The sequence below is a fragment of the Heterodontus francisci genome, chromosome 1 (genome assembly GCF_036365525.1).
Source record: "Heterodontus francisci isolate sHetFra1 chromosome 1, sHetFra1.hap1, whole genome shotgun sequence".
Classification (NCBI taxonomy): Eukaryota; Metazoa; Chordata; class Chondrichthyes; order Heterodontiformes; family Heterodontidae; genus Heterodontus; species Heterodontus francisci.
The window spans coordinates 227,240,369-227,267,993 of record NC_090371.1 but is presented as its reverse complement, the minus strand read 5'-3'; the positions used below and the strand labels follow the sequence as shown (position 1 = coordinate 227,267,993).

Genomic DNA, 27,625 nt, shown 5'->3' with positions numbered 1-27,625 from the left:
TTTAAACAGTGTTCAAATCACATGCAGCTTCCACAGTGCGGACTGCAACACCAACCACTCCCTGGTGTGCAGCAAGGTTAGCCTCAAACCAAAGAAGCTGCATCACTCCAAGCAGAAGGGCCGCCCACGCATCAACACGAGCAGAATTTCTCATCCACAGCTGTTACGCAAGTTTCTAAATTCACTTGAAAAAGCCCTCCAAAACACTCCCACAGGGGATGCAGGGACCAAGTGGGCTCACATCAGAGACGCCATCTATGACTCAGCAATGACCACCTATGGCAATTGTGTGAAGCGGAATGCAGACTGGTTTCAATCTCACATTGAAGAGCTGGAACCTGTCATAGCCGCTGAGCGCATTGCACTGCTGAACTACAAGAAAGCCCCCAGCGAGTTAACATTCGTAGCACTTAAAGCTGCCAGAAACGCTGCACAAAGAACAGCCAGGCGCTGCGCAAATGATTACTGGCAACACCTATGCAGTCATATTCAGCTGGCCTCTGACACAGGAAATATCAGAGGGATGTATGATGGCATTAAGAGAGCTTTTGGGCCAACCGTCAAGAAGATTGCCCCCCTCAAATCTAAATCAGGGGACACAATCACTGACCAACGCAAGCAAATGGACTGCTGGGTGGAACATTACCTAGAACTGTACTCCAGGGAAAATGTTGTCACTGAGACCGACCTCAATGCAGCCCTGTCTCTGCCAGTCATAGATGGGCTGGACGTACAGCCAACAAAATCGGAACTCAGTGATGCCATTGATTCTCTAGCCAGTGGAAAAGCCCCTGGGAAGGACGGCATTACCCCTGAAATCATCAAGAGTGCCAAGCCGGCTATACTTTCAGCTCTGCACGAACTGCTTTGCCTGTGCTGGGATGAGGGAGCAGTACCACAGGACATGCGTGATGCCAATATCATCACCCTCTATAAGAACAAGGGTGACCGCGGTGACTGCAACAACTACCGTGGAATCTCCCTGCTCAGCATAGTGGGGAAAGTCTTCGCTCGTGTCGCTTTAAACAGGCTCCAGAAGCTGGCTGAGTGTTTCTACCCTGAGACACAGTGTGGCTTTCGAGCAGAGAGATCCACCATTGACATGCTGTTCTCCCTTCGCCAGCTACAGGAGAAATGCCGTGAACAACAGATGCCCCTCTACGTTGCTTTCATTGGTCTCACCAAAGCCTTTGACCTTGTCAGCAGATGTGGTCTCTTCAGACTACTAGAAAAGATAGGATGCCCACCAAAGCTTCTAAGTATCATCACCTCATTCCATGACAATGTGAAAGGCACAATTCAGCATAGCGGCACCTCATCAGACCCCTTTCCAATCCTGAGTGGCGTGAAACAGGGCTGTGTTCTCACACCTACACTATTTGGGATCTTCTCCCTGCTGCTCTTACATGCATTCAAGTCCTCAGAAGAAGGAATTTTCCTCCACACAAGATCAAGTGGCGGGTTGTTCAACCTTGCCCGTCCAAAAACGAAGACCAAAGTACGGAAAGTCCTCATCAGGGAACTCCTCTTTGCTGACAATGCTGCATTAACATCTCACACTGAAGAGTGTCTGCAGAGACTCATCGACAAGTTTGTGGCTGCCTGCAATGAATTTGGCCTAACCATCAGCCTCAAGAAAACGAACATCATGGGACAGGACGTCAGAAATGCTCCATCCATCAATATCGGCGACCACACTCTGGAAGTGGTTCAAGAGTTCACCTACCTAGGCTCAATTATCACCAGTAACCTGTCTCTCGATGCAGAATTAAACAAGCACATGGGAAAGGCTTCCTCTGCTATGTCCAGACTGGCCAAGAGAGTGTGGGAAAATTACGCACTGACACAGAACACAAAATTCCAAGTGTATCAAGCCTGTGTCCTCAGTACCTTGTTCTACGGCAGCGAGGCCTGGACAACGTACGTCAGCCAAGAGCGACGTCTCAATTCATTCCATCTTCGCTGCCTCCGGAGAATCCTTGGCATCAGGTGGCAGGACCATATCTCCAACACAGAAGTCCTTGAGGCGGCCAACATCCCCAGCATATACACCCTACTAAGCCAGCGGCGCCTGAGATGGCTTGGCCATGTGAGCCACATGGAAGATGGCAGGATCCCCAAGGACACACTGTACAGCGAGCTGTTCACTGGTACCAGACCCACCGGCCGTCCATGGCTTCGCTTTAAAGACGTCTGCAAACGTGACATGAAGTCCTGTGACATTGATCACAAGTCGTGGGAGTCAGTTGCCAGCAATCGCCAGAGCTGGCGGGCAACCATAAAGGTGGGGCTAAAGCATGGCGAGTCGAAGAGACTTTGCAGTTGACAGGAAAAAAGACAGAAGCACAAGGAGAGAGCCAATTGTGTAACAGCCCCGACAACCAATTTTATCAAGAGCACCTGTGGAAGAGTCTGTCACTCTAGAACTGGCCTTTATAGCCACTCCAGGCGCTGCTGCACAAACCACTGACCACCTCCAGGCACTTACCCATTGTCTCTCGAGACAAAGAGGCCAGAGAAGAAAGAAGAAGAAGTATTGTGCAATGAAAAAGGGCCATCCTTTAGGAAAGAGTGACCATAATATGTAGAATTTTACAAAAAGCTTGAAAGTGACGCAGTGCAATCAGAAACTAGAGTCTTAAATCTAAGCAAGGAAAGTATGACGGTATGAGGGGTAAATTGGCTATGGTGGATTGGGAAACTACATTAAAAGGTATGACAGTAGACAGTCAATGGCTAACATTTAGAGAACTACATAGTTTACAACAAAAATACATTCCTTTAATGCACAAAAACACAGCAAGGAAAGTGTTCCATTCGTGGCTAAGGAAAGAAATCACGGATTGTATTAGAGCAAAGGAAGAGGTACATAAAGTTGCCAAAAAAAAAGGTAAGCCTGAGGATTGGGATCATTTTAGAATGCTGCAAAGGAGGACCAAAAAAAGATTAAGGAAGGGAAAATAAATTCGAGTAATCTAGCTAGAAACATAAAAATGGAGTGTAAAAGCTTGTAAATAAAAAGGAAAAGATTAGCAAAAAATAAATGTAGGTCCATTACAAGTGGAGTCAGGAGAAATTGTAATGGGGAATAAGGAAATGGCAGAGAAACTAAACAAATACTTTATGTCTGTCTTCATAGAGGAAAATACCAAAAACCTCCCAGAAATAATGGAGAATCAAGGGACTGATGTAAACGATGAACTGCAAGATATTAAAGTTGGTTTAAAAAAAAAGTACTAGAGAAATTAATGGGGCTTTGAGTGGATAAATCCCCTGAACCCGATGATCTACATCCCAGTGGTGACTGTAGAGATAGTAGATTCATTGGTGGTCATCTTGGAATGGTTCCTGCAGATTGGAAGGTAGCAAATGTAACCCCACTATTTGAGAAAGATAGGAGAGAGAAAATGGGGAACTACAGACCTGTTAGTTCAACATCAGTCTAAGGGAAAATGCTAGAATCTATAATAAAGGATGTGATAACAGGACACTTGGAAAATAATGGTAGGATTGGGCAAAGTCCACATGGATTTATGAAAGGGAAATCATGTTTCACAAACTTGTTGGAGTTTTTGGAGGCTGTAACTAGCAGAATAGATAAGGGGGAACCAGTGTTGTGGTATAATTAGATTGTCAGAAAGCTTTTGATAAGGTCCCACACAAGAGGTTAGTAAACAAAATTGGAGCACATGGGATTGGGGGGAATATACTGGCATGGATTGAGAACTGGCTAACGGACAGAAAAGAGAGAGTCGGAATAAATGGGTTATTTTCAGGTTGGCAGGCTGTGACTAGTGGGGCACCACAAGGATCAGTGCTTGGGCCCCAGCTATTCATAATCTATATCAATGATTTGAACGTGGGGGCTTAAATGCAATATTTCCAAGTTTGAAGAAGGCACAAAACTAGGTTGAAGTGTGAGTTGTGAGGAGGATGCAAAGACGCTTCAAGGGGATTTGCAGAGGCTAAACAAGTGGGCAAAAGTTTGGCAGATGGAATACAATGTGGAGGTTATCCACTTTGGTAGGAAAACAGAAATACAGAGTATTTCTTAAATGGTTGGGATGTATTGAACTTCAAAGGGACCTGGGTGTCCTTGTTCTTGAGTCACTGAAAGCTAACATGCAGGTACAGCAAGCAATTAAGTAGGAAATGCCTTTATTACAAGGGGATTTGAGTATACGAGTAAAGATGTCTTGCTGCAATTATAAAGAGCCTTGGTGAGACCACACCTGGAGTATTGTGTCAGTTTTGGTCTCCTTACCTAAGGAAAGACATACTTGCCATAGAGGGATTACAAAGAGCCTTGGTGAGACCACACCTGGAGTATTGTGTCAGTTTTGGTCTCCTTACCTAAGGAAAGATATACTTGCCATAGAGGGAGTGCAATGAAGGTTCACCAAACTAATTCCTGGGATGGAGGGATTAAACAGACTGGGCCTTTATTCTCTAGAGTTTAGAAGAATGAGAGATAATCTCATTGAAACGCAAAATTCTTACAGGGCTCAACAAGGTAGATGCAGGAAGGATGTTTCTCCCGGTGAGGGAGTCTTGAAACAAGGGACATAGTCTCAGAATAAAGTCAGAATAGGCCATTTAGGACTGAGATAAGGAGGAATTTCTTCACTCAGAGGGTGGTGAATCTTTGTAATTCTCTTCCCCAGAGGAGGACTGATCATAATATGATAGAATTTCAGAGTTAAACAGTCACATATATCAGTCTAAAACTAGAGTATTAAACTTAAATAAAACCAATTACTTAGGTATGAAAGGGAAGTTGGCTGAAATAAATTGGTAAATTAAGTTAAAAAGTAAGATAGGAACATAGGAGCAGGAGTAGGCCATTCAGCCCATTGAGTCTGCCCTGCCAGTCAATATGATCATGGAAGATCATCCACTTCAATGTCTTTTTCCCACACTACCCCCATATCCCCTTATGCCATTGGTATTTGGAAATCTGTCAATCTCTACTTTAAACATACTCAACGACTGAGCCTCCACAGCCCTCTGGGGTAGAGAATTCCAAAGATTCACAACGCTCGGAGTAAAGAAATTTCTCCTCATCTATGTCGTAAGTGGCTTCCTCCTTATTTTGAAATTGTGTCCCCTGGTTCTAGACTCCCCAACCAGGGGAAACGTCTTAGCTGCATCTAACAACATGGTAGATAAACAATGGTAAACCTGGAAAGAAATTTTTTTTAAAAATTCATTCAGGGATGTGGGCGTCGCTGGCCAGGCCAGCATTTATTGCCCATCCCTAATTGCCCTTGAGAAGGTGGTAGTGAGCTGCCTTCTTGAACCGCTGCAGTCCATTTGGGGTAGGTATACCCACAGCGCTGTTAGGAAGGGAGTTCCAGGATTTTGACCCAGCGACAGTGAAGGAACGGCGATATAGTTCCAAGTCAGGATGGTGTGTGACTTGGAGGGGAACTTGCAGGTGGTGGTGTTCCCATGCATTTGCTGCCCTTGTCCTTTCAGTTGGTAGAGGTCGCCGGTTTGGAAGGTGCTGTCTAAGGAGCCTTGGTGCATTGCTGCAGTGCATCTTGTTGATGGTACACACTGCTGCCACTGTGCATCGGTGGTGGAGGAAGTGAATGTTTGTAGATGGGGTGCCAATCAAGCGGGCTGCTTTGTCCTGGATGGTGTCGAGCTTCTTGAGTGTTGTTGGAGCTGCACCCATCCAGGCAAGTGGAGAGTATTCCATCACACTCCTGACTTGTGCCTTGTAGATGGTGGACAAGCTTTGTGGAGTCAGGAGATGAGTTACTCGCCTCAGGATTCCTAAACCTCTGACCTTTTCTTGTAGCCACGGTATTTATATGGCTACTCCAGTTCAGTTTCTGGTCAATGGTAGCCCCTTGGGTGTTGATAGTGGGGGATTCAGCGATGGTAATTCCATTGAATGTCAAGGGAAGATTGTTAGATTCTCTCTTGTTGGAGATGGTCATTGCCTGGCACGAATGTTACTTGCCACATATCAGCCCAAGCCTGGATATTGTCCAGGTATTGCTGCATTTCTACACGGACTGCTTCAGTATCTGAGGAGTCACGAATGGTGCTGAACATTGTGCAATCATCAGTGAACATCCCCACTTCTGACCTTATGATTGAAGGTAGGTCATTGATGAAGCAGCTGAAGATGGGCCGAGGACACTACCCTGAGGAACTCCTGCAGCGATGTCCTGGAGCTCATGTGATTGACCTCCAACAACGCGGCACAGTGGCGCAGTGGTTAGCACCGCAGCCTCACAGCTCCAGGGACCCGGGTTCGATTCTGGGTACTGCCTGTGCAGAGTTTGCAAGTTCTCCCTGTGTCTGCGTGGGTTTTCTCCGGGTGCTCCGGTTTCCTCCCACAAGCCAAAAGACTTGCAGGTTGGTAGGTAAATTGGCCATTATAAATTGTCACTAGTATAGGTAGGTGGTAGGGAAATACAGGGACAGGTGGGGATGTTTGGTAGGAATATGGGATTAGTGTAGGATTAGTATAAATGGGTGGTTGATGGTCGGCACAGACTCGGTGGGCCGAAGGGCCTGTTTCAGTGCTGTATCTCTAATCTAATCTAATCTAAAACCACAATCATCTTCCTTTGCGCTAGGTTTGACTCCAGCCAGTGGAGGGTTTTCCCCCTGATTCCCATTCACCTCAGTTTTGCTAGGGCTCTTTGATGCCATACTTGGTTAAATGCTGCCTTGATGTCAAGGGCAGTCACTCTCACCTCACCTCTTGAGTTCAGCTCTTTTGTCCATGTTTGAACCAAGACTGTAATGAGGTCAGGAGCTGAGTGGCCCTGGCAAAACCCAAACTGAGCGTCACTGAGCAGCTTATTGCTAAGCAAGTGCCGCTTGATGGCACTATTGATGACACCTTCCATCACTTTACTGATGATTGAGAGTAGGCTGATGGGATGGTAATTGGCCGGGTTGGACTTGTCCTGCTTTTTGTGTACAGGACATACCTGGGCAATTTTCCACATTGCCGGGTAGATGCCAGTGTTGTAGCTGTACTGGAACAGCTTGGCTAGGGGCACGGCAAGTTCTGGAGCACAGGACTTCAGTACTATTGCCGGAATATTGTCAGGGCCCATAGCTTTTTGCAGTATCCAGTGCCTTCAGTTGTTTCTTGATATCACGCGGAGTGAATCGAATTGGCTGAAGTCTGGCATCTGTGATGCTGGGGACTTCAGGAGGAGGCCGAGATGGATCATCAACTCGGCACTTCTGGCTGAAGATTGTTGCAAATGCTTCAGCCTTATCTTTCGCACTGATGTGCTGGGCTCCCCCATCATTGAGGATGGGGATATTTGTGGAGCCACCTCCTCCAGTTAGTTGTTTAATTGTCCGCCACCATTCACGGCTGCATGTGGCAGGACTGCAGAGCTTAGATCTGATCCGTTGGTTATGGGATCGCTTAGCTCTATCGCATGCTGCTAACGCAGTTTGGCACGCAGATATTCCTGTGTTGTAGCTTCACCTGGTTGACACCTCATTTTGAGGTATGCCTGGTGCTGCTCCTGGCATGCCCTCCTGCAGTCTTCATTGAACCAGGGTTGGACTCTTGGCTTGATGGTAATGGTAGAGTGGGGGATATGCCAGGCCATGAGGCTACAGATTGTGGTTGAGTACAATTCTGCTGCTGCTGATGGCCCACAGAGCCTCATGGATGCCTAGTTTTGCATTGCTAGATCTGTTCGAAATCTATCCCATTTCGCACGATGGTAGTGCCACACAGCACGATGGACGGTATTCTCAAAGTGAAGCCAGGACTTCGTCTCCACAAAGACTGTGAGGTGGTCACTCCTACCAATACTGTCATGGACAGATTTATCTGCAGCAGGCAGATTGGTGAGGACGAGGTCAAGTATATTTTTTCCTCTTGTTGGTTCCCTCACCACCTGCCACAGAACCAGTCTGGCAGCTATGTCCTTTAGGACTCGGCCAGCTTGGTCAGTAGTGGTGCTACCGAGCAACTCTTGGTGATGGACATTAAAGTGCCCCACCCAGAGTACATTTTGTGCCCTTGCCAACCTCAATGCTTCCTCTAAGTAGTGTTCAACATGGAGGTTTACTGACTCATCAGCTGAGGGAGGATGGTAGGTGGTGATCAGTAGGAGGTTTCCTTGCCCACGTTTGACATGATGCCATGAGACTTCATGTGGTCCGGAGTCGATATTGAGTACATGCAGGGCAACACCGTCCCGACTGTATACCACTGTGCCGCCACCTCTGCTGGGTCTGTCCTGCCAGTGGGACAGGACATACCTGGGGATGGTGATGGCAGTGACTGGGACATTATCTGTATGGTATGATTCCGTGAGTATGACTATGTCAGGCTATTGCTTGACTAGTCTGTGGGACAGCTCTCCCAACTTTGGCACAAGCCCCAGATGTTATTAAGGAGGACTCTGCAGGGTCGACAGGGCTGGGTTTGCCGTTGTCCTTTCCGGTGCCTAGGTCCTTGCTGGGTGGTCCGAACAGTTTCATTCTTTTTTACTGACTTCGTGGCAGTTAGCCACAACTGATTGGCTTGCTATGCCATTTCAGAAGGCATTTAAGAGTCAACCACATTGTTGTGTCTGGAGTCACATGTAGGCCAGACCAAGTAAGGACAACAGATTTCCTTCCCTACAGGCCATTTGTGATCCAGATGTGGTTTTACAACAATCGACAATGGTTTCATGGTGATCATTTGACTAGCATTTAATTCCATATTTTATGAATTGCTTTCAAGATGTTAGGAAGCCTGGAGTGTCGTAGGATGAAAGTATCAGGTCAGCTGCCCGGGATTCATTTTGTGGTTGCACGTCTGCTGAGCATTGATGTAGTAGAAGCCCTTATGGCTGACATTACTCCTAGGTAATCTCTGGGCGCCTTGATTGCCATGTGCAGAGTAGCAGATAACACCCTGCACCTGTACAAAGCCAACCAGGAATGCAACCCTGAGCACCAACTCATTCTGACTAGCATCATTTCATGTAAAGTTGACATAATTGGCAGCCCCAATAAACAAGTCTGATGCATTTTTCTGCAAATGTCTACAAATGTCTCCAGTGGAGCCCTGGAAAGAGCCAGAAGCAAAAAAGTTGAGGGCGTTGGTGATTGTGACAACCACTGTTTCAGCTGGCAGCAGGACCTCTTCCAGCAGGCTGCAAATATCTGCCACCACTGTCGCGATACCCTGATCTTCTTGACACACTGCTGTTTCGACATGTCAAGGAAGTTTGTCCACTGCCTGTAGACCCTGTGTGCCAGGTATGGCTTTCAGTGAGCTGCACCTTTCTGCTTCTCCATTCTCTGCTGCTCCCTTCTCCTGTGAAGCTGTAGGTCTGTAACCAGCAGGCTGTTGCTGGTTGTACTGCTGGCACTGTTGCTAGTAATCTTGGTTCTTATCTGAGGTCCAACCTAAGTCAGCATAAGCAGCACCCATCCTGATCTGAGAGATCAGACCTCCAAAGTACCAATGAAACCTCCAAAATATTGAAGAAACCTGCAAAGTATACAATGTAAAATCTCAGCAAAAATACTGTGAGCAAATCCTTTCCTACTAGCATGTAAGAAAGCAACTATGAGTACTGTGTACTTATTGATATCTTTCCCTGAGATTGTTTTAGCCCCCTCAGGTACCACTATATAGTTGCCCTACTTACACTGGCGAGTTCCAAGAAGCCTGGGAAACCCATTGACCTGATATTAAGCACAAAATGCCAGGTCAATATTACTCTTACTGAGCAATTTACATATGTGGATTGGCAATCAGCTGCTCCTGAGGGGTTTGCACATCCATAACCTAACTCCAGTATAATGTGAAAGTTGGCAGGTGGAGCCGGCTTGCCGATGCACTGACATTTTTGCCAATTTTAGCTCCCCATTCGAACCCAAACACATGGGTATTCCTCCAGGTTAAAATTCTCCCCAAACTAAAATCCACAATTTTGGCACTTCGTTCTTTACTCTTAATGTGAGTGCAAGTTTCTATTTTTTAACTTATTTGTCTCAATTAGTTTGCATCATATACTCCAAACACATGATTAAAAGTAAGGCATGCCTTTAACGTAGAACAACAAGTACTTTATGCCATTGATAACTGTTCAAAAATGCTAATTCAGGGATAAATTATAGATTTATTTACAATTCTTAAATTCAAGTTTGATACATAGCCTGTCTATATAAAATACCAGTGAAAATAGGTGAACAAAATTGTACCTGTCACCAAAATAACATTCCTCGCTTTAACAGATTGCTTTTCAATTGATCAAATACAAAACCAAATCGGCAATCAGCAAAAGGCTTCACAAATTCTTTTGAAAGCTTCATCAAACATTGTTTAATAGCCGACCTACTACTTTGTGATTTTTCATGAAAACAGTGTTGTTTTGTTGCCAATGTCCTGTAATCCAATGAAAAAAGTTATTCCTTTGAAGGGTGGTAAGCATCCAGAAAGTAACAAGTTCCAGAAATATCATCAGGGAAGTTTGGAGGCAGGTCTTCTCTAGAACGTGGTGTGAACTTGAACCCAGGGTTGACCTTCAACAGCCTGAAACAAAAAAAGCTTGGAGAAGTAATGTTGTGCCTTTATTTAAGAAGGGCAGCAGGGATAAGCCAGGGAACTACAGGCCGGTGAGCCTTACATCAGTGGTGGGAAACTTATTGGAAGGGATTCTGAGAGACAGGATTTATATGCATCTGGAAAGGCAAGGTCTGATTAGGGATAGTCAGCATGGCTTTGTGCATGGGAAATCATGTCTCACGAATTTGATTGAGTTTTTTGAGGAGGTGACCAAGAGGATTGATGAGGGCAGGGTGATGGACGTTGTCTACATGGACTTTAGCAAGGCCTTTGACAAGGTCCCACATGGTAGGCTGGTCCAGAGGGTTTGAACACATGGGATCCAGTGAGAGCTAGCAAATTGGATACAAAATTGGCTTGGTGATAGGAGGCAGAGGGTGGTAGTGGAGGGTTGTTTTTCAGATTGGAGGCTGGTTACCAGTGGTGTGCCGCAGGGATCAGTGCTGGGCCCTCTGTTGTTTGTCATATATATTAATGACTTGGATGTGAATGTAAGGGGCATGATTAGTAAGTTTGCAGATGACACCTGACACCAAAATTGGTGGTATAGTGGACAGTGAAGAAGGTTGTCTAAGGTTACAACAGGATATAGATCAACTGGGAAAATGGTCAACGGATTGGCAAATGGAATTTAACACAGACAAGTGTGAAGTGATGCATTTTGGGAAGTTAAACCAGGGCAGGACATATACAGTTAATGGCAGGGCCCTGAGGAGTGTTGTTGAGCAGAGAGACCTTGGGGTGCAAGTACATAGTTCCCTGAAAGTGGCAACACAGGTAGACAGGGTGGTGAAGAAGGCGTATGGCATGCTTGCCTTCATTGGCTGAGGCATTGAGTACAAGAGTTGGGACGTCATGTTACAGTTGTACATGACGTTGGTTAGGCCGCATTTGGAGTACTCTGTGCAGTTCTGGTCGCCGCACTACAGGAAAGATGTGATTAAGCTAGAGAGGGTGCAGAAAAGATTCACAAGAATGTTGGTTGGTTTGGAGGGCTTGAGTTATAAAGAGAGATTGGATAGGTTGGGTCTGTTTTCCCTGGAACGAAGGAGGCTGAGAGGGGACATGATTGAGGTATATAAAATTATGAGAGGCATAGATAGAGTAGATAGCCAGAGTCTGTTTCCCATGGTAGGGGTGAATAAAACTAGAGGGCATAGATTTAAGGTGAGAGGGAGGAGGTTTAAAGGGGATCAAAGGGGTAAATTTTTCACACAAAGAATAGTGGGTATCTGGAATGATCTGCCTGAGGAGGTGGTGGAGGCAGGAACAGTAGCAACATTTAAGAGGCATCCGGACAGGGACTTGAATGAGCAAGGCATAGAGGGATATGGAATTAATGCAGGCAGATGGGATTAGTATAGATAGGCATTATGGTCGGCACGGATGTGGTGGGCCGAAGGGCCTGTTTCTATGCTGTACGACTCTATGACTCTAAGTAGGAAGATGCAATGCACAAGCATGAAGTACAGGCACTCCCAGGTATGAATCACTACCAAACATGGCATTGCATTCATTTATCGCAATATATTGCTAGCAATTAGAGTCATAGAATCACACATTTATAGAGGCATTATGGCACAGAGGAGGCCATTCAGCCCATTGACTCTCTGTACAGCAATCCAGTCAGTCCCATTCTCCCAATCTCCCCCCATAGCCTGTAACTTGCTGCCAGGGGAGGTGGTGGAAGCAGATACGATAGCGACGTTTAAGAGACATCTTGACAAATATATGAATAGGAAGGGAATAGAGGGATATGGGCCCCGGAAGTGCAGAAGGTGTTAGTTTCGGCAGGCATCAAGATCGGCGCAGGCTTGGAGGGCCGAATGGCCTGTTCCTGTGCTGTACTGTTCTTTGTTCTTGGTTCTTTTTATAGCCCTGCGAGTTTATTTTCATGAAATGACCATCCAATTTCGTTTTGAAATCATTCATCATCTTGAATTGCACCACCCTTGTTGGCAGCGAGTTCCAGGTCATTACCACTCGCTGCACCAAAAAGTTCTTCCTCACATTTCCCCTGCATCTCTTGCCCAAAGTCTTAATTCTGTGTCCCTAATCCTTGTACAATAAGCCAATGGGAACGGTTTTTCTTTGTCCACCTTCGCAAAACCTGTCACAATCTTGTACACCTCTATCAAATTTTTCCTCAATCACCTTTGCTCCAAGGACAGCAAAACTAGTTTCTCCAACCGAACCTTGTCGCTAAAATCCCTCTTCCCTGAAACCATTCTGGTAAATCTTGTCTGCACTCTCTTAAGGACCCTCACATATTTCCTAAAGTGTGGTGATTACATTAATTCATATTTTGAAGCTTATTTGTTTGAAATGGGCATGAGTTAAACCTGGAAGTAAAGTCAAAATGATTTTTAAACTGCAAAGTTCTAGAAAGGAATGCATCTTAATTTGCTGACAAAAATAAGAGTTGGTTTATCAGAAGCTCTAGCCGCAATGTTTCAATCCTCCTTAGATACAGGAGTGGTGACAGAGGAATGGAAAATTGCAAATGTTCAGAGAGATAAATCCAGCAGCTGCGGGCCAGTCAGCCTAACACAAGTGGTGGGGAAACTTGCAGAAATAATAATGCAAGACAAAATAAATTTTCACTTCAAAAAACATGGGTGAATCAATGACAGCCAGCAGAGGTCTGTTAAAGACAAATAGTGTTTGATTAACTTGATTGAGTTCTTTGATGAAGTAACAAAGAGGGTTGATGAAGGTTCCTGTTGTGTACATGAACTTTCAAAAGGCAACTGATTAAGTCCCACATAATAGACTTATTAGAAAAACTAAAGCCCATGGGACAGTGTGGATACAAAACTCTTTAAGGTACAGAAAGCACAGAGTAGTAGTGATATAGACTAAGAGATAGCAGAGCAGGTTGTGTGTCTCGACTGCAGTATGTGGGAGTTTGTGGACAGCGAGGCCATGCAGAGCGAACACATCTGCAGTAAGATGGCTCTGGCTCGAATCTCTCTGGCTCAGAGTCATTGAGCTGGAGTGCAAGTTGGAGACACTCTGACATGTAAGGGAGGGGAAGCGGTATCTGGACAGCTTACTCTAGACATTGGTCATTCAGTGTAGAGAGGTGCAGGTTCAGAATGGGGTTGGTGTGAGTGATAATGGAAAGATAAGATTGAGAACAAGGATTCACAGAAACTGATCCTATTCAACAGGTACAAAGTACTTACTACCAGTAAGGAGAAGGATAAAGACTGTCAGTAGAATAGCCAGAATTTGGACCTTGGCACCTTGGAGCAGGAGGCTGTCCAAAATGGGAAGGAAGAGGAGGAGAAAAAATGTGTAAGTTGTAGAAGATTCAATTTAGAAGGACAGATAGTATCCATTGTAAGCATGATTGAGAGCCTCACATGGTGTGTTGCCTGCCTGGTGCCAGGGTGAAGGACATTACAAACCAGCTTGAAAGGATATTGGAGAGGGAGGGGAGGATCCGGTCATGATGATCTATGTTGGGACAAACAACATAGGGAAAAGTCGGCAAGAGATCCTGTTGGAGTACTATGAACTAGGAGCTAAATTAGACACCAGGATCACAGGAGTTATAATCAATGGATTATTACCCGAGCCATGTGCAAATTATTGTAGGAATAAGCAGATTAGGGAAGTGGCCACATAGCTGAAAGCGTGTGTGGGAAAGGGAAGTTCCATTTTAGGGGACACTGGCACCAGTAATGGAACAGAAAGGAACTGTACCATTGGGATGGGCTCCATGTGAACTGGGCTGGGACCAGAGCCCAAGCGGAAAAGATAAATAGGATGCTCAAAAGGACATTTAACTAGAAAATGTGGGATGGGGTCCAAGTGGAAAAGGAAGTATTAATATTAGTTCAATAACAAATAAACAAATAACAAATGGGAACCTAAAATGTAGTGCCAGTGTACAGGATGTTGAGAGTAGTGAGGTCAGGGATAAGGTTACAAGGACGCAAGAGGGCACTGGCAAGCAAGAACCTGGTTTAAAGTGTGTCTACTTCAACGCCAGGAGCATCCGGAATAAGGTGGGTGAGCTTGCAGCATGGGTTGGTACCTGGGATCTCGATGTAGTGGCCATTTCGGAGACATGGGTAGAGCAGGGGCAGGAATGGATGTTGCAGATTCCGGGATGTAGATGTTTCAGTAAGAACAGCGAAGATGGTAAAAGAGGGGGGGGTGTGGCATTGTTAATCAAGGAGAGTATTACAGCGACAGAAAGGACGTTTGAGGACTCGTCTACTGAGGTAGTATGGGCCGATGTTAGAAACAGGAGAGGTGAGGTCACCCTGTTGGGAGTCTTTTATAGACCTCCAAATAGTTCCAGAGATGTAGAGGAAAGGATAGCAAAGATGATTCTCGACAGGGGCGAGAGTAACAGGGTAGTTGTTATGGGGGACTTTAACTTTCCAAATATCGACTGGAAATACTATAGTTCGAGTACTTTAGATGGGTCAGTTTTTGTCCAGTGTGTGCAGGAGGGTTTTCTGACACAGTATGGAGACAGGCCAACCAGGGGCGATGCCACATTGGATTTGGTACTGGGTAATGAACCTGGCCATGTGTTAGATTTAGATGTAGGTGAGCGCTTTGGTGATAGTGATCACAATTCGGTTAGGTTTACCTTAGCGATGGGCAGGGACAGGTATATACCGCAGGGCAAAAATTATAGCTGGGGGAAAGGAAATTATGATGCGATTAGGCAAGATTTAGGATGCGTAGGATGGGGAAGGAAACTGCAGGGGATGGGAACAATCGAAATGTGGAGCTTATTCAAGGAGCAGCTACTGCATGTCCTTGATAAGTATGTACCTGTCAGGCAGGGAGGAAGTTGTCGAGCGAGCCGTGGTTTACTAAAGAAGTTGAAGCGCTTGTCAAGAGGCAGAAGAAGGCTTATGTTAGGATGAGACGTGAAGGCTCAGTTAGGGCGCTTGAGAGTTACAAGCTAGCCAGGAAGGATCTAAAGGGAGAGCTAAGAAGAGCAAGGAGAGGACACGAGAAATCATTGGCGGATAGGATCAGGGAAAACCCTAAGGCTTTCTATAGGTATATCAGGAATAAAAGAATGACTAGAGTTAGATTAGGGCCAATCAAGGACAGTAGTGGGAAGTTGTGTGTGGAATCAGAGGAGGTAGGGGAAGTGTTAAATGAATATTTTGCGTCAGTATTTACAGTAGAGAAAGAAAATGTTGTCGAGGAGAATACTGAGATTCAGGCTACTAGGCTAGATGGGATCGAGGTTCACAAGGAGGAGGTGTTATCAATTTTGGAAAGTGTGAAAATAGATAAGTCCCCTGGGCCAGATGGGATTTATCGTAGGATTCTCTGGGAAGCTAGGGAGGAGATTGCAGAGCCTTTGTCCTTGATCTTTATGTCGTCATTGTCGACAGGAATAGTGCCGGAAGACTGGAGGATAGCAAATGTTGTTCCCTTGTTCAAGAAGGGGAGTAGAGACAGCCCTGGTAATTATAGACCTGTGAGCCTTACTTCGGTTGTGGGTAAAATGTTGGAAAAGGTTATAAGAGACAGGATTTATAATCATCTTGAAAAGAATAAGTTCATTAGCGATAGTCAGCACGGTTTTGTGACGGGTAGCTCGTGCCTCACAAACCTTATTGAGTTTTTCGAGAAGGTGACCAAACAGGTGGATGAGGGTAAAGCAGTGGATGTGGTGTATATGGATTTCAGTAAGGCGTTTGATAAGGTTCCCCATGGTAGACTATTGCAGAAAATACGGAAGTATGGGGTTGAAGGTGATTTAGAGCTTTGGATCAGAAATTGGCTAGCTGAAAGAAGACAGAGGGTGGTGGTTGACGGCAAATGTTCATCCTGGAGTTTAGTTACTAGTGGTGTACCGCAAGGATCTGTTTTGGGGCCACTGCTGTTTGTCATTTTTATAAATGACCTGGAAGAGGGTGTAGAAGGGTGGGTTAGTAAATTTGCGGATGACACTAAGGTCGGTGGAGTTGTGGATAGTGCCGAAGGATGTTGTAGGGTACAGAGGGACATAGATAGGCTGCAGAGCTGGGCTGAGAGATGGCAAATGGAGTTTAATGCGGAAAAGTGCGACGTGATTCACTTTGGAAGGAGTAACAGGAATGCAGAGTACTGGGCTAATGGGAAGATTCTTGGTAGTGTAGATGAACAGAGAGATCTTGGTGTCCAGGTGCATAAATCCCTGAAGGTTGCTACCCAGGTTAATAGGGCTGTTAAGAAGGCATATGGTGTGTTAGCTTTTATTAGTAGGGGGATCGAGTTTCGGAGCCACGAGGTCATGCTGCAGCTGTACAAAACTCTGGTGAGACCGCACCTGGAGTATTGCGTGCAGTTCTGGTCACCGCATTATAGGAAGGATGTGGAAGCTATGGAAAGGGTGCAGAGGAGATTTACTAGGATGTTGCCTGGTATGGAGGGAAGGTCTTACGAGGAAAGGCTGAGGGACTTGAGGTTGTTTTCGTTGGAGAGAAGGAGGAGGAGAGGTGACTTAATAGAGACATATAAGATAATCAGAGGGTTAGATAGGGTGGATAGTGAGAGTCTTTTTCCTCGGATGGTGATGGCAAACACGAGGGGACATAGCTTTAAGTTGAGGGGTGATAGATATAGGACAGATGTCAGAGGTAGTTTCTTTACTCAGAGAGTAGTAGGGGCGTGGAACGCCCTGCCTGCAACAGTAGTGGACTCGCCAACTTTAAGGGCATTTAAGTGGGTCATTGGATAGACATATGGATGAAAATGGAATAGTGTAGGTCAGATGGTTTCACAGGTCGGCGCAACATCGAGGGCCGAAGGGCCTGTACTGCGCTGTAATGTTCTAATTCTAAAAACAGAAGAGAGTAGAGTAACTGTCAGTGAACAGTCAGTAATAGTGAAAAGGATAGGGCCAGAAGCGGGTCAGACCAATGAAAAGAGCAAAGCCGGAAAAAGACCAGTGAAAAGGGCAAGGCTAGGAGTGGGCCAGTGAAATGAGTGAGGCCAGGATAAAAGTGGAGCAGTGAAAAGGGCGAGGCCGGGAGCAAAGCAGTGAAAAGGATGAGGCCGGGAGTGAAGCAGTAAAAAGTGGGAGGCCGGGATCAGAGCAGTGAAAAGGGCGAGGCTGGGAATGGGGTGAAGCAGTGAAAAGGGCAACACCGGAAGCAGAGTAAAGCAGTGAAAAGGGTGACGCCGGGAGTGGAGTGAAGCAGTGAAAAGGGTGATGCCGGGAGCGGAGTGAAGCAGTGTAATGGGCGTATCATGCACACCGGAAATGTGATGATACAACAATCATGGACTAACTCTGAAGAGTTATGAAAAAATGGACTTTGTCTTTAAAAAATTAAGCTTTAAGAAGTGAACAATGGTCCAAAATGGCCACTGAAGAAAAAGAGAATTGTCCTTTTGTGTATTCAAAATGTCTGACAAAGACAAAGGACACGTCTTCAAAGCTAAAAGGTGTTAATGGAGCCCATCTTAAACCAATACTAAAACATTCTATAATTGAATGTCTTTTTCCGAACCAAAGGTGGTGCGAAGTAGCCATGGCCTGGGCCATTGTGTGATCACCATGGGGAAGAAACATTCTATCTGAGACTTGCAACCATCTAGAACTTGATTTCCAAGAGAATTCAACAGGTTTATTGTAACCTTTCCCCCCACTAATAGCCACCTTCCATTTTCCCTTCTTTATCTGTTTCTTCTTGTGTGTGTGTGTGTGTGTGTGTGTGTGTGTGTGTGTGCGCGCGTGCGCGAATGAATACGTGAGTGGATATGGTTGTGTCAATGGCGGGATAAGGCATATTGATCAATAAACAACTGAATTTCTGTTTTTAAAACCAACAAGAAAACCTGTTGCTGTCTGTATATTTGCTGTCACCATGGCTGCAGATACTAGTGCTCAAAGGGGCTGCAGAGTCTCACAACAGTACAGTAATCTGTCCTCCAACAGTGTGACATCATTCATGTTCCCACCATTGCCACTCCACCAGTGCCTTTGCTGTTGCCTGTCAACCAGCCAGCCCAGACTGCTGCCTCCCATGTTGAGGTGGTGCAGTCCAAAGTCAGGCCTTCTAGGCCCAATATTACTCAAGAGTGCCCAGCAAGGCCATCTGTAGTCTTCACCCTAAAGGTCAGTAGCCTTCCACCAGCTATGCTGTAGCCACTGAGGCAGCACTGTGTAGGAGCACTAGGCCAGGCAAAGGTACCCAGAAGACAGGCACACAGGGAATGCATAAAGGTGACTAGTTGACTTTTGTATGAAATATTAAATGGTTTGTTCGATAAAGTTGGTTTGGAATGATTGTTTTGTGTAGGCTTTTATTTCAGCATTGTGGCCAAGAGGATGCCTTGATGCTCCATGAGAGAGGGAAGTTAAGGTGAGTTACTGTTGTTGAATGGGGAGTTCGGGTTGAGTTCATTGGTACTGTATCGGATGAACTGTCATGATCTGCCTATTCTGCATGCTTCTGGAGTGCACTCCCTGTGCCTGTGCTAATGCCTTCATGAAAATGGCATTATGCAACTGAGTTTTGTGGCCTAAATAGAAGAGATTATTTTTTCTACATAGCGTAGTGAGACTGTAGAATGCACTAATGGGGTTAGGGATTGAAACTGAGAACATGGGCTGGAATTTATGGTGGACAGGGTGGAGCTATCCACCGACACAAATGGTGGTGGTGATCCCGCCTCCAACGGGCCAGGGGATGCCGACTGGATTTTCCAGTCCCCAAGCCCTTAATTGGTCTTGGGCGGGACTTCCACCTCATTGAGGCAGCAAGTCCTGCCTAATGCAGCTGCCAGACAAACAGTGGCCGGCAGTTCATGGTCCCAGCAGCATCACCGAGAGGTGCCCACTCCTGGGACTGCAACCCAGCTCAAGGATGAAGAAGATGGAGAGCACCAGAAAAATAGTAAGTGGCAATCGGTCAGGCCCTGGCGACGCAAAGGGTTGGTTGAGGGGGGGGGTTGCGGGTGGTGTGTTGGGTGTTGGGGGCGGTGGCGCTTCGGGAGCGGCCCTCCATGGGGCACAAGGTGCCCGATCAGGAGGGTCCACCCCGGCTACCAGAGGACCGCCTAGACTTCTCTGAGGCCTCAGCCACCCGCCAGCTAACCATAAAATCCCCGTGGTGGCGGACGGAGGCCCTTAAGTGGCTGTTAATTGGCCACTTAAGGGCCTTGATTGCCCTGGAATGGGTGGGTCGTTTCTCGCCAGTGCTGCCGCGGGTAAATTAGCAGTGGAGGCGGGAGCGGGTCAGGAAGGACCCCACCACTGCCCTACCATCAGCCCAATCTTTTGGGGGGCGTAAAATTCCAGCCCAAGTCAACATTTTAGAGTAGGTTATATAAGCAGTGACAGGAAAAGGGAGATAAAGGAATTTGAGAACAAGAAATGTATAGAATTAGGACTACTTCTTATATGGACTGGTTTAGCCAAATGGCCTGTTTCCATACTATAATTTCTATGCAAGTCATTCTTTTCTAACATTCTGGAAGCAAAATTCAAATCCATAACTCTCCTTGGGATGTCACTACGGCACTTGAATTTGAGCCTACACTCATTGGAGTTTAGAAGAATGAGACGTGATCTTACTGAAACAGAAAAGATTCTGAGGATGCTTGACAGGGTAGATGCTGAGAGGATATTTCCCCTCGTGGGGGAATCTAGAACTTAGGGCATAGTTTCAGCATCAGCAGTCTCCCATTTAAGAGGGAGATGAGGAGGAATTTCTTCTGTCAGAGTATCGTGAGTCTTTGGAATTCCCTACCCCAGAGAGCAGTGGAGGCTGGGTCATTGAATATATTCAAGGCTGAGATACAGATTTTTGAAATATTGGGGAATAAAAGGTTTTGGGAAACAGGCAGGAAAGTGGAGTTGAGGTCAAGATCAGATCAGCCATGATCATTTTGAATGGCGGAGCAGGCGCGAGGGGCCATATGGCTTGCTCCTGCTCCTACTTCTTATGTTTTGATAACCCCTGGGAGTAGCTCACATGGCATATCATGTTGAGAAGGACACTTGCGTGGGCATCTCCTGCATGCAGCAGAACCAGCTGAAGCGGTGCTATCCTTCTGGCTGATGTGACGCCTAATTTCCAAATTTGGACCACCCAGGTCCATTGGACAAATTCACTCATCAAAGATCAAGCATTAAGCTGTAAGATAGGCCCAGCACAGGCGATATTTAAAGGCACAGGTACCCAACTTGCAGGTAAGGTAATTTTGAATAACTTCTGTTATTGCAAGTCTCTGGAAGTACTCTGCATTTTTTTTTGGAAACATTGTTGTGATTTCCTAGATTTGGAAGGACGGCATCCTCACAGGGAAGGCAGAGGATACTAAAGCAGTCCATGTCCATATGCAACAAGACCTGGACAAGATACAGGCTTGGGCTGATAAGTGGCAAGTTACATTCGCACCACACAAGTACCAGGCAATGACCATCTCCATCAAGAGAGAATCCAATCATCTCCCCTTGACATTCAATAGAATTACAATTGCTGAATCCCCTACTAACATCATCCTGGAGTTACCATTGACCAGAAGCTGAACTGTAGTAGCCATATAAATACCGTGGCTACAAGAGCAGGTCAGAGGCTGGGTGTCCTGCAGCAAGTAATTCATCTCCTGACTCCCAAAAGCTTGTCCACCATCTACAAGGCACAAATCAGGAGTGATGCAATACACCCACTTGCTTAGATGAGTGCTGCTCCAACATCACTCAAGATGCTTGACACAATCCAGGACAAAGCAGCCCACTTGATTGGCACCCCGTCCACCACCTTCAACATTCACTCCCTCCACCACAATTACATAGTGGAAGCAGTGTGTATCATCTACAAGATGCACTGCAGTGACTCACCAAGATTCCTTCGACAGCACCTTCCAAACCCACAACCTCTTCCACCTAGAAGGACAAGGGCAGCAGATGCATGAGAACACCACCACCTGCAAGTTCCTCTCCAAGCCACACACCATCCTGACTTGGAACTATATCACCTTTCCTTCACTGTCACTGGGTCAAAATCCTGGAACTCCCTTCCTAACAGCCCTGTGGGTGTACCTGCATCACATGGACTGCAGCGGTTCAAGAAGGCAGCTCACCACCACCTTCTCAAGGGCAATTAGGGATGGGTAATAAATGCTGGCCCAGCCAATGATGCCCACAGCCCATGAATGAATTAAAAAAAATTGGTTACCTGTCCATACAAAGTCTGCAACAAGTATTAGGGCTGCAGGTTGAGTGCCTCTGGGTGCAGCATGACAGGGAGATGGAGCAGAGACTGCGGAGCAGGGAAACTCTGATAGATGCCTTCTGCCAAATTGGAGCCAAACCCCTCCATGCTACTTGGCAGTGACAGGAGACTGTCTAGCAGGCCAGCAAATGGAACCAGAATCTCAGAGTGTATGTCCATCGGTATTCTCCTGTATGCTGCCCCAATGAGATCCTCATCTGAGTCTCCTGTAGTAGAACTCATTTGCGACCTTGCCCTCTGGTGAGTTGTCAAACAAACTATCCTGTACACAGCAACATAGGCCTCGCTGCAGCCTATTTGTGCCCAGTGTCTCACCACATGGTGATCCCAACTCTATATTACCTTCCAAGGTACATTCAGTACCAATATCTGAGCTGGAGGTTGCAAATGTCAGGGCAAACGACAGGGCATTGTGATCAGTGCTGTGATGTTACTTGCCCTCCTCCTTCTGTGGCTGCTGCGGCTGGACAGGCAACAGTTTTCAGGTGTCTGATGACAATGTTGAAAATGCTGCTCCCTTTAATTAACCAGGACTTACTTCAGAATTAATAGAGAGCAGGTGATGCTCTTGGCAGTTTGTATTTAAGAGCTGGGTTTTTCCCCAGTCAGGGAGTTACTTCTGGACAGGGAGTCAGTCCAGAAGGGAAGAGTGGAAACTGGTATTTGTACTGAACTGTGGATTGAGAGTAAAGCTGTTGTGGATCGGAGACTGTCTCCTGCTTCCTGATTTCGGTGAATGGATATCTGCCAACTGATCATCTGAAATCAGACAATCAGTAGAGGAAGAGTGGGGTGGAGTAAAAAGTAAGAGGTCCATGGTGACACCATCTGCAGCTTGCTAATCATCCAAGATAGCAGGTTGAGGGTGAGCTAGCAGTTGAGATGGGGCACAAAGCAGGAACAGACCATTATCCTGAATATTCTCAGCAATACCAGATGTCTCAGGCTCTTCTGCAGCTGGCCCCATGATGCTGAGAGCCATCTCCTCTGTGGGGCTCAGGTGATGCAGGCATCCCAGTCTCCTGCTGACTCTGCTCTGCTCCTTCTATCGTGTGTCACCTTGCCTTGCAAGAGAGGGGGACCGTTGTCAATGATTGTGCAGCACTGTGTTTGAGTGATGTGTGTGCCAAAGCTGAAAAGCCAGAGTATGTGCAGCAGCAAGAGGTGGGTGTGAGGCTGGCAGCATTGCTCAGCATGTAAAGCTGAGGTGGAGTATCTGCATGTTATTCTGAGTCCCAAGAGCCAGAGACTGATGCTGGGTAAGTGAAAGGGCTGTGATGCATTGAGCAGCATGAGAGGTTGGTGCAGTGATGGGTATAAGAGCATAAGAACTAAGAAATAGGAGCAGGAGTAGGCCATTCAGCCTCTTGAGCCTGCTCCACCATCCAATACGATCATGGCTGATCTGATTGCGGCCTTCACTCCACTTTCCTGCCTGCCCCCATAACCCTTGACTCCCTTCTGGATCAAAAATCTGCCAACTCAACCTTGAATATATACAGTGACCCAGCTTCTGTTGCTCACTGGGGAGGAGAACTCCAGAGATTAACGACACTCTAAGAGAAGAAATTCCTCCTCATCTCCGTCTTAAATGGGACACCCCTTATTTTGAAATTCTACTAGATTCCCCCACGAGGGGAAACATCCTCTCAGCATCTACCTTGTCGAGCACCTTCAGAAGCTTATATGTTTCAATTAGATCACTTCTCATTCTCCCAATGAGTATGGGCCCAACTTGCTCAATCTTTCCTCATAAGACTACCCCTTTGTCCCAGGAATCAACCAAGTATACCTTCTCTGAACTGCTGTCAATACAAGAATATCCTTCCTTAAGTAAGGAAACCAAAACTGTACTCAGTACTCTAGATGCAGTCTCACCAGTGCCCTGTACAGCTGTAGCAAGACTTCCCTACTTTTACACTCTATCCCCCTTGCAATAAAAGCCAACATTTCATTTGCCTTCCTAATTACTTGCTATACCTGCATGCTAACTTTTTGTGATTCAAGTACAAGGACACTCAGATCCCTTAGTACCACAGCATTCTGCAGTCTCTTGCCATTTAAACAATATTCTGCCTTTCTATTCTTCCTGCCAAAGTGGACAATCTCTTATTTTCCCACATTGGGCTGGATTTTAAGTGCTCAAAAAATAGTGGGCCGCACGCCAAAGAGCCACCGCAATCTTAAGCAGAGCAGCTCTTTTAAATAGCTGGGGTGGCCCACAAACCCCCCACCCCAATCTCGTGGAGGGGGCGGACTTTTCGTCCCCGGCAATGGCATCAGCTGCCTGTGTGCAGGCACTGGCGCCATTTTTAAAGGGCAGCCAGCCTTACCGCTTAATTTAAATTTTTAAACGCATACCCCCCAAAATTAAATAAATAAATTTCTTATGCCCCCTTTCCCACACCTCCCAATAACGATTACATTAACTATTTTCCCTTCCCTCCCAAAACACTTACCATTTACATCTGACCTTCCTCCCCCCCCCACAAACTGCACAAAGTTTGAAGTTCAATCCTTCCCACCTTCTCCTATGCCCATTATGTGCATTTGACCCCTTCCCTCCTTCCCACACTGAAAATCCTACCTCCTCCCCCCTCCCACCAGTGTCACGCCACTGTTCCCCGGACGGGAAATTGAAGGTGCAGGAGTGCCGGCTGCCACGCCGAAGATCAAGGAGGGCCCTCAAGATTGGAGGTGAGTCTATGTTAATTTACTCATTTTATTCATTTGAATATTTTCATTGAGGCCCCGTTGCCCAGCAGCTTGAGGCTGCCACAGAGCCTTGCTGCCGCCGGGAGGATCGGGTCAGGCCCTCCCGGTGTCGAAGTCATGACAGGCCTCATCCAGACCAATCTTCAGGCACCCCCCCGCCGCAAACTACGGATCCTGAAGACAATGGGTTGGTAAAATCCAGCCCATTATACTCCGTCTACCAAATTTTTACCCACTCACTTAAATTAAATTCATTACGTAGAATATACAGCATTGAAACAGGCCATTGGCTGGACCAGTCCATGTTGGCTTTTGTGCTCTACTCGAGCCTCTTTCCATCCTTCCTTATCGAACTCCATCAGCATAACCCATGTTGTATTCTCCCTTAAATGCATCTATACTAGTCACCTCGATCACTCCCTTTGATAGTGAGTTCCACATTCTCACTAATCTCTGGTAAAGAAGTTTCTTCTGAATTCCTTATATTCTTCTGAATTTCTTATTTGATTTCTTGTGATTAACTTATATTGATGGTCTCTAGATTTGCTGCTCTTCTGCAGAAGTGGGAACTGTCTCTGTGTCTGTTCTATTAAAGCATATCATAATTTTGAAGTACTCTATTAGATCACCGGTCAGTCTTCCCTGTTCAAGAGAAAAGAGATCCAGCCTGTTCATCCTTTCCTGATAGGTAGAATATTGCATTTCAGGTATCATCTCTGTAAATTTTTTTTGCGCTCTCGCCAGTGCCTCTAAAATGTTTTTTATAATATGGCAACCAGAACTTTACTCAGGAATCCCAAATGTGGTGTAACAAAGGTTCTATACAGGTTTAATATAACTTCTTTTTAATTCTATCCCTCTAAAAAAACCCTAGTGCTTGGTTTTTTTTTGATGGCCTTATTCACCTGTGTTGCTACGTTTAGTGATTTGTGTATTTGTACACCCAGATCCCTTTTGCTCCTCCATGGCATTTAGATTCTTATTTTCCCAGTAATATGTGACCTCCTTATTTTTCTTACCGAAATATATTGCCTAGCATTCCATATGAACATGTTTATACAATCAAAGTTACAAATGGTTATAGTTATAAGTAAACTAATATTTAACAAGCAAAAATAATAAGATTGCAAGTACAACAATCAACTTACATGTACGTTGTTGGACTGACATTTATTTTTCTTGGGAAGCTGGTTGACTCAAGCTTGTTTGCAAGAGTAACATTGTTTCCAAATAAACAGTATCGTGGCATTTTAACTCCAACTACACCAGCAAGAACAGTGCCAGAATGGAGCCCAATCCGCAGCTAAGGAAAGACAATTACAGGGAATATTTTTCAGAACATTTTCCTTAACATGCTGACTGGTACAAATGTACATCATCTGCCAAAATGACATTAACTAAACTAATTAATGTTCATTTGAAAAACACAAAGCCAATCAAATATCAACACTATGGATTATTGGTCCATATAAGCTTCCAAATAGCCTGCACTGCTATAAAATCAACGGGAATGTGAGAGAAGAACATTTTTTTAATATGGAACGGTTAATGTAAGCAGGAATGAGGTACTTCAATTAACTGGAGAGGCTGAAAAAGCTGTGATTGTTCTCCTCGAGCAGAGAAAGTTAAAGGGAGTGTTATAATTCCAAATTTATAAGGTGTTCTGATACAGCAAATAAGGAGAAATGATTTCATTGAGAAGTAGGTGGATAAACAGAGGCCATAGATTTAAAATATTTGCCAAAAAAAATTAGAGGGGAAATAAGGAGATATTTTTTCACACAGAGGGTTCTTAAGACCTGGAATGCATTACCTGAAAGGATGGTAGAATCAGATTTCATAGGACCTTTCAAAAGACATTTGGGCATGAATTTGAAGAAAACTAATTTGCAGGGTTATGAGGAAAAATCTGGGCTGTGGGACTAAATTGGACAGCCTTTTCAAAGCCGACAGGCCCAATTGCCTCCTTCTGTGCTGTCAGATTCTATGACTCCATGGATGCAACCGGTAAATCTTTGACACCTTTCAATGATAAAACCAGTTAAAGGGCTCCTAATGAGCGCCCCTGCAAATAAATTGTGAGTGCGACCTCAGTTAAAGTATTACATCCAATTCTGGGCACTACATTTTAGGAGGATGTCAATGTCTTGGAGAGGGCCACATGGCATCTTAAAAGGACTTTGCAGCGCAACAAATGGGCCATGCACAGCAAAGGGAAATTAAAGGAAGCATTGCTCCCCACCATCACTAAGAAAGAGATTATCTAGTCATTGCTGCTTGTGGGATCTTGTTGGAGTAAATTGGATAGTGCATTTCCAACATTACAACAATGACAAAAAGTAACTTTCAAAAGGGAGTTGGAAGTATACTTAAAGTGGAACAAAACTGCAGGGCTATGTGGAAAGAACAGAGGATTAGGACTAACTGGTACTGCTTTCAGAGAGCTAGTACAGGCATGATGGACTGAATGGCTTCCTTGTGTGTTATATGACTCCCTGAATCCACCAAGTAACCACATCCATTGCTTTTAACAACAATATTTTTACAACAATGTTTATTTTCCCCAAAGGAATATAAATCATAAATATGGTTATGGGGAGATGCAATCATTAGTTATTACTCACTCGTTCATCAGATTGTTGTTAGTAACTATTTAATAAGGCAGCATTGAGCAACTTAGTCATAGAGTCATAACGGCACAGAAGGAGGCCATTCAGCCCATCGAGTTCATGCTGGCTCTCTGTCGCGCAATTGAATCAGTCCCATTCCCCAGCTCTATCCCCATAGCCCTGTAAGTTCATTTCCCTCAAGTGCCTATCCCATTTCCTTTTGAAATCATTCATCACCTCCACTTCCACCACCCTCATGGGCAGCAAGTTCCACATCATTACCACTTGCTGCATAAAAAAATTCTTCCTCTCATCCCCCCACATCTCTTGCTCAAAGCCTTAAATTTGTTTCTCCTAGTCCTTGTGCCATCAGCTGATGGGAACAACTTTTCCTTGTCTACCTTATCCAAACATAACAGAATCTTGTACACCTCTATCAAGTCTCCTCTCAACCTCGTTTGCTCCAAGGAGAACAACCCCAGCTTCTATAACCTAACCTTGTAGCTAATTTCCCTCATCCC

General features: G+C 45.5%; 1 protein-coding gene across 1 annotated transcript in view; it reads right to left on the bottom strand.

The window, feature by feature from the left end:
• Nucleotides 1-10,404: 10,404 nt before the first annotated feature.
• gucy1a1 (guanylate cyclase 1 soluble subunit alpha 1) overlaps nucleotides 10,405-27,625 on the bottom strand; it is a 107,991-nt gene continuing 90,770 nt past the window's right edge. The window contains exons 7-8 of the mRNA XM_068034114.1: nucleotides 25,644-25,798; nucleotides 10,405-10,531 (exon numbers count right to left, since the gene is read on the bottom strand). Coding sequence (XP_067890215.1) covers nucleotides 10,405-10,531; nucleotides 25,644-25,798 — 282 coding nt within the window. The remainder of the gene's footprint in view (nucleotides 10,532-25,643; nucleotides 25,799-27,625) is intronic.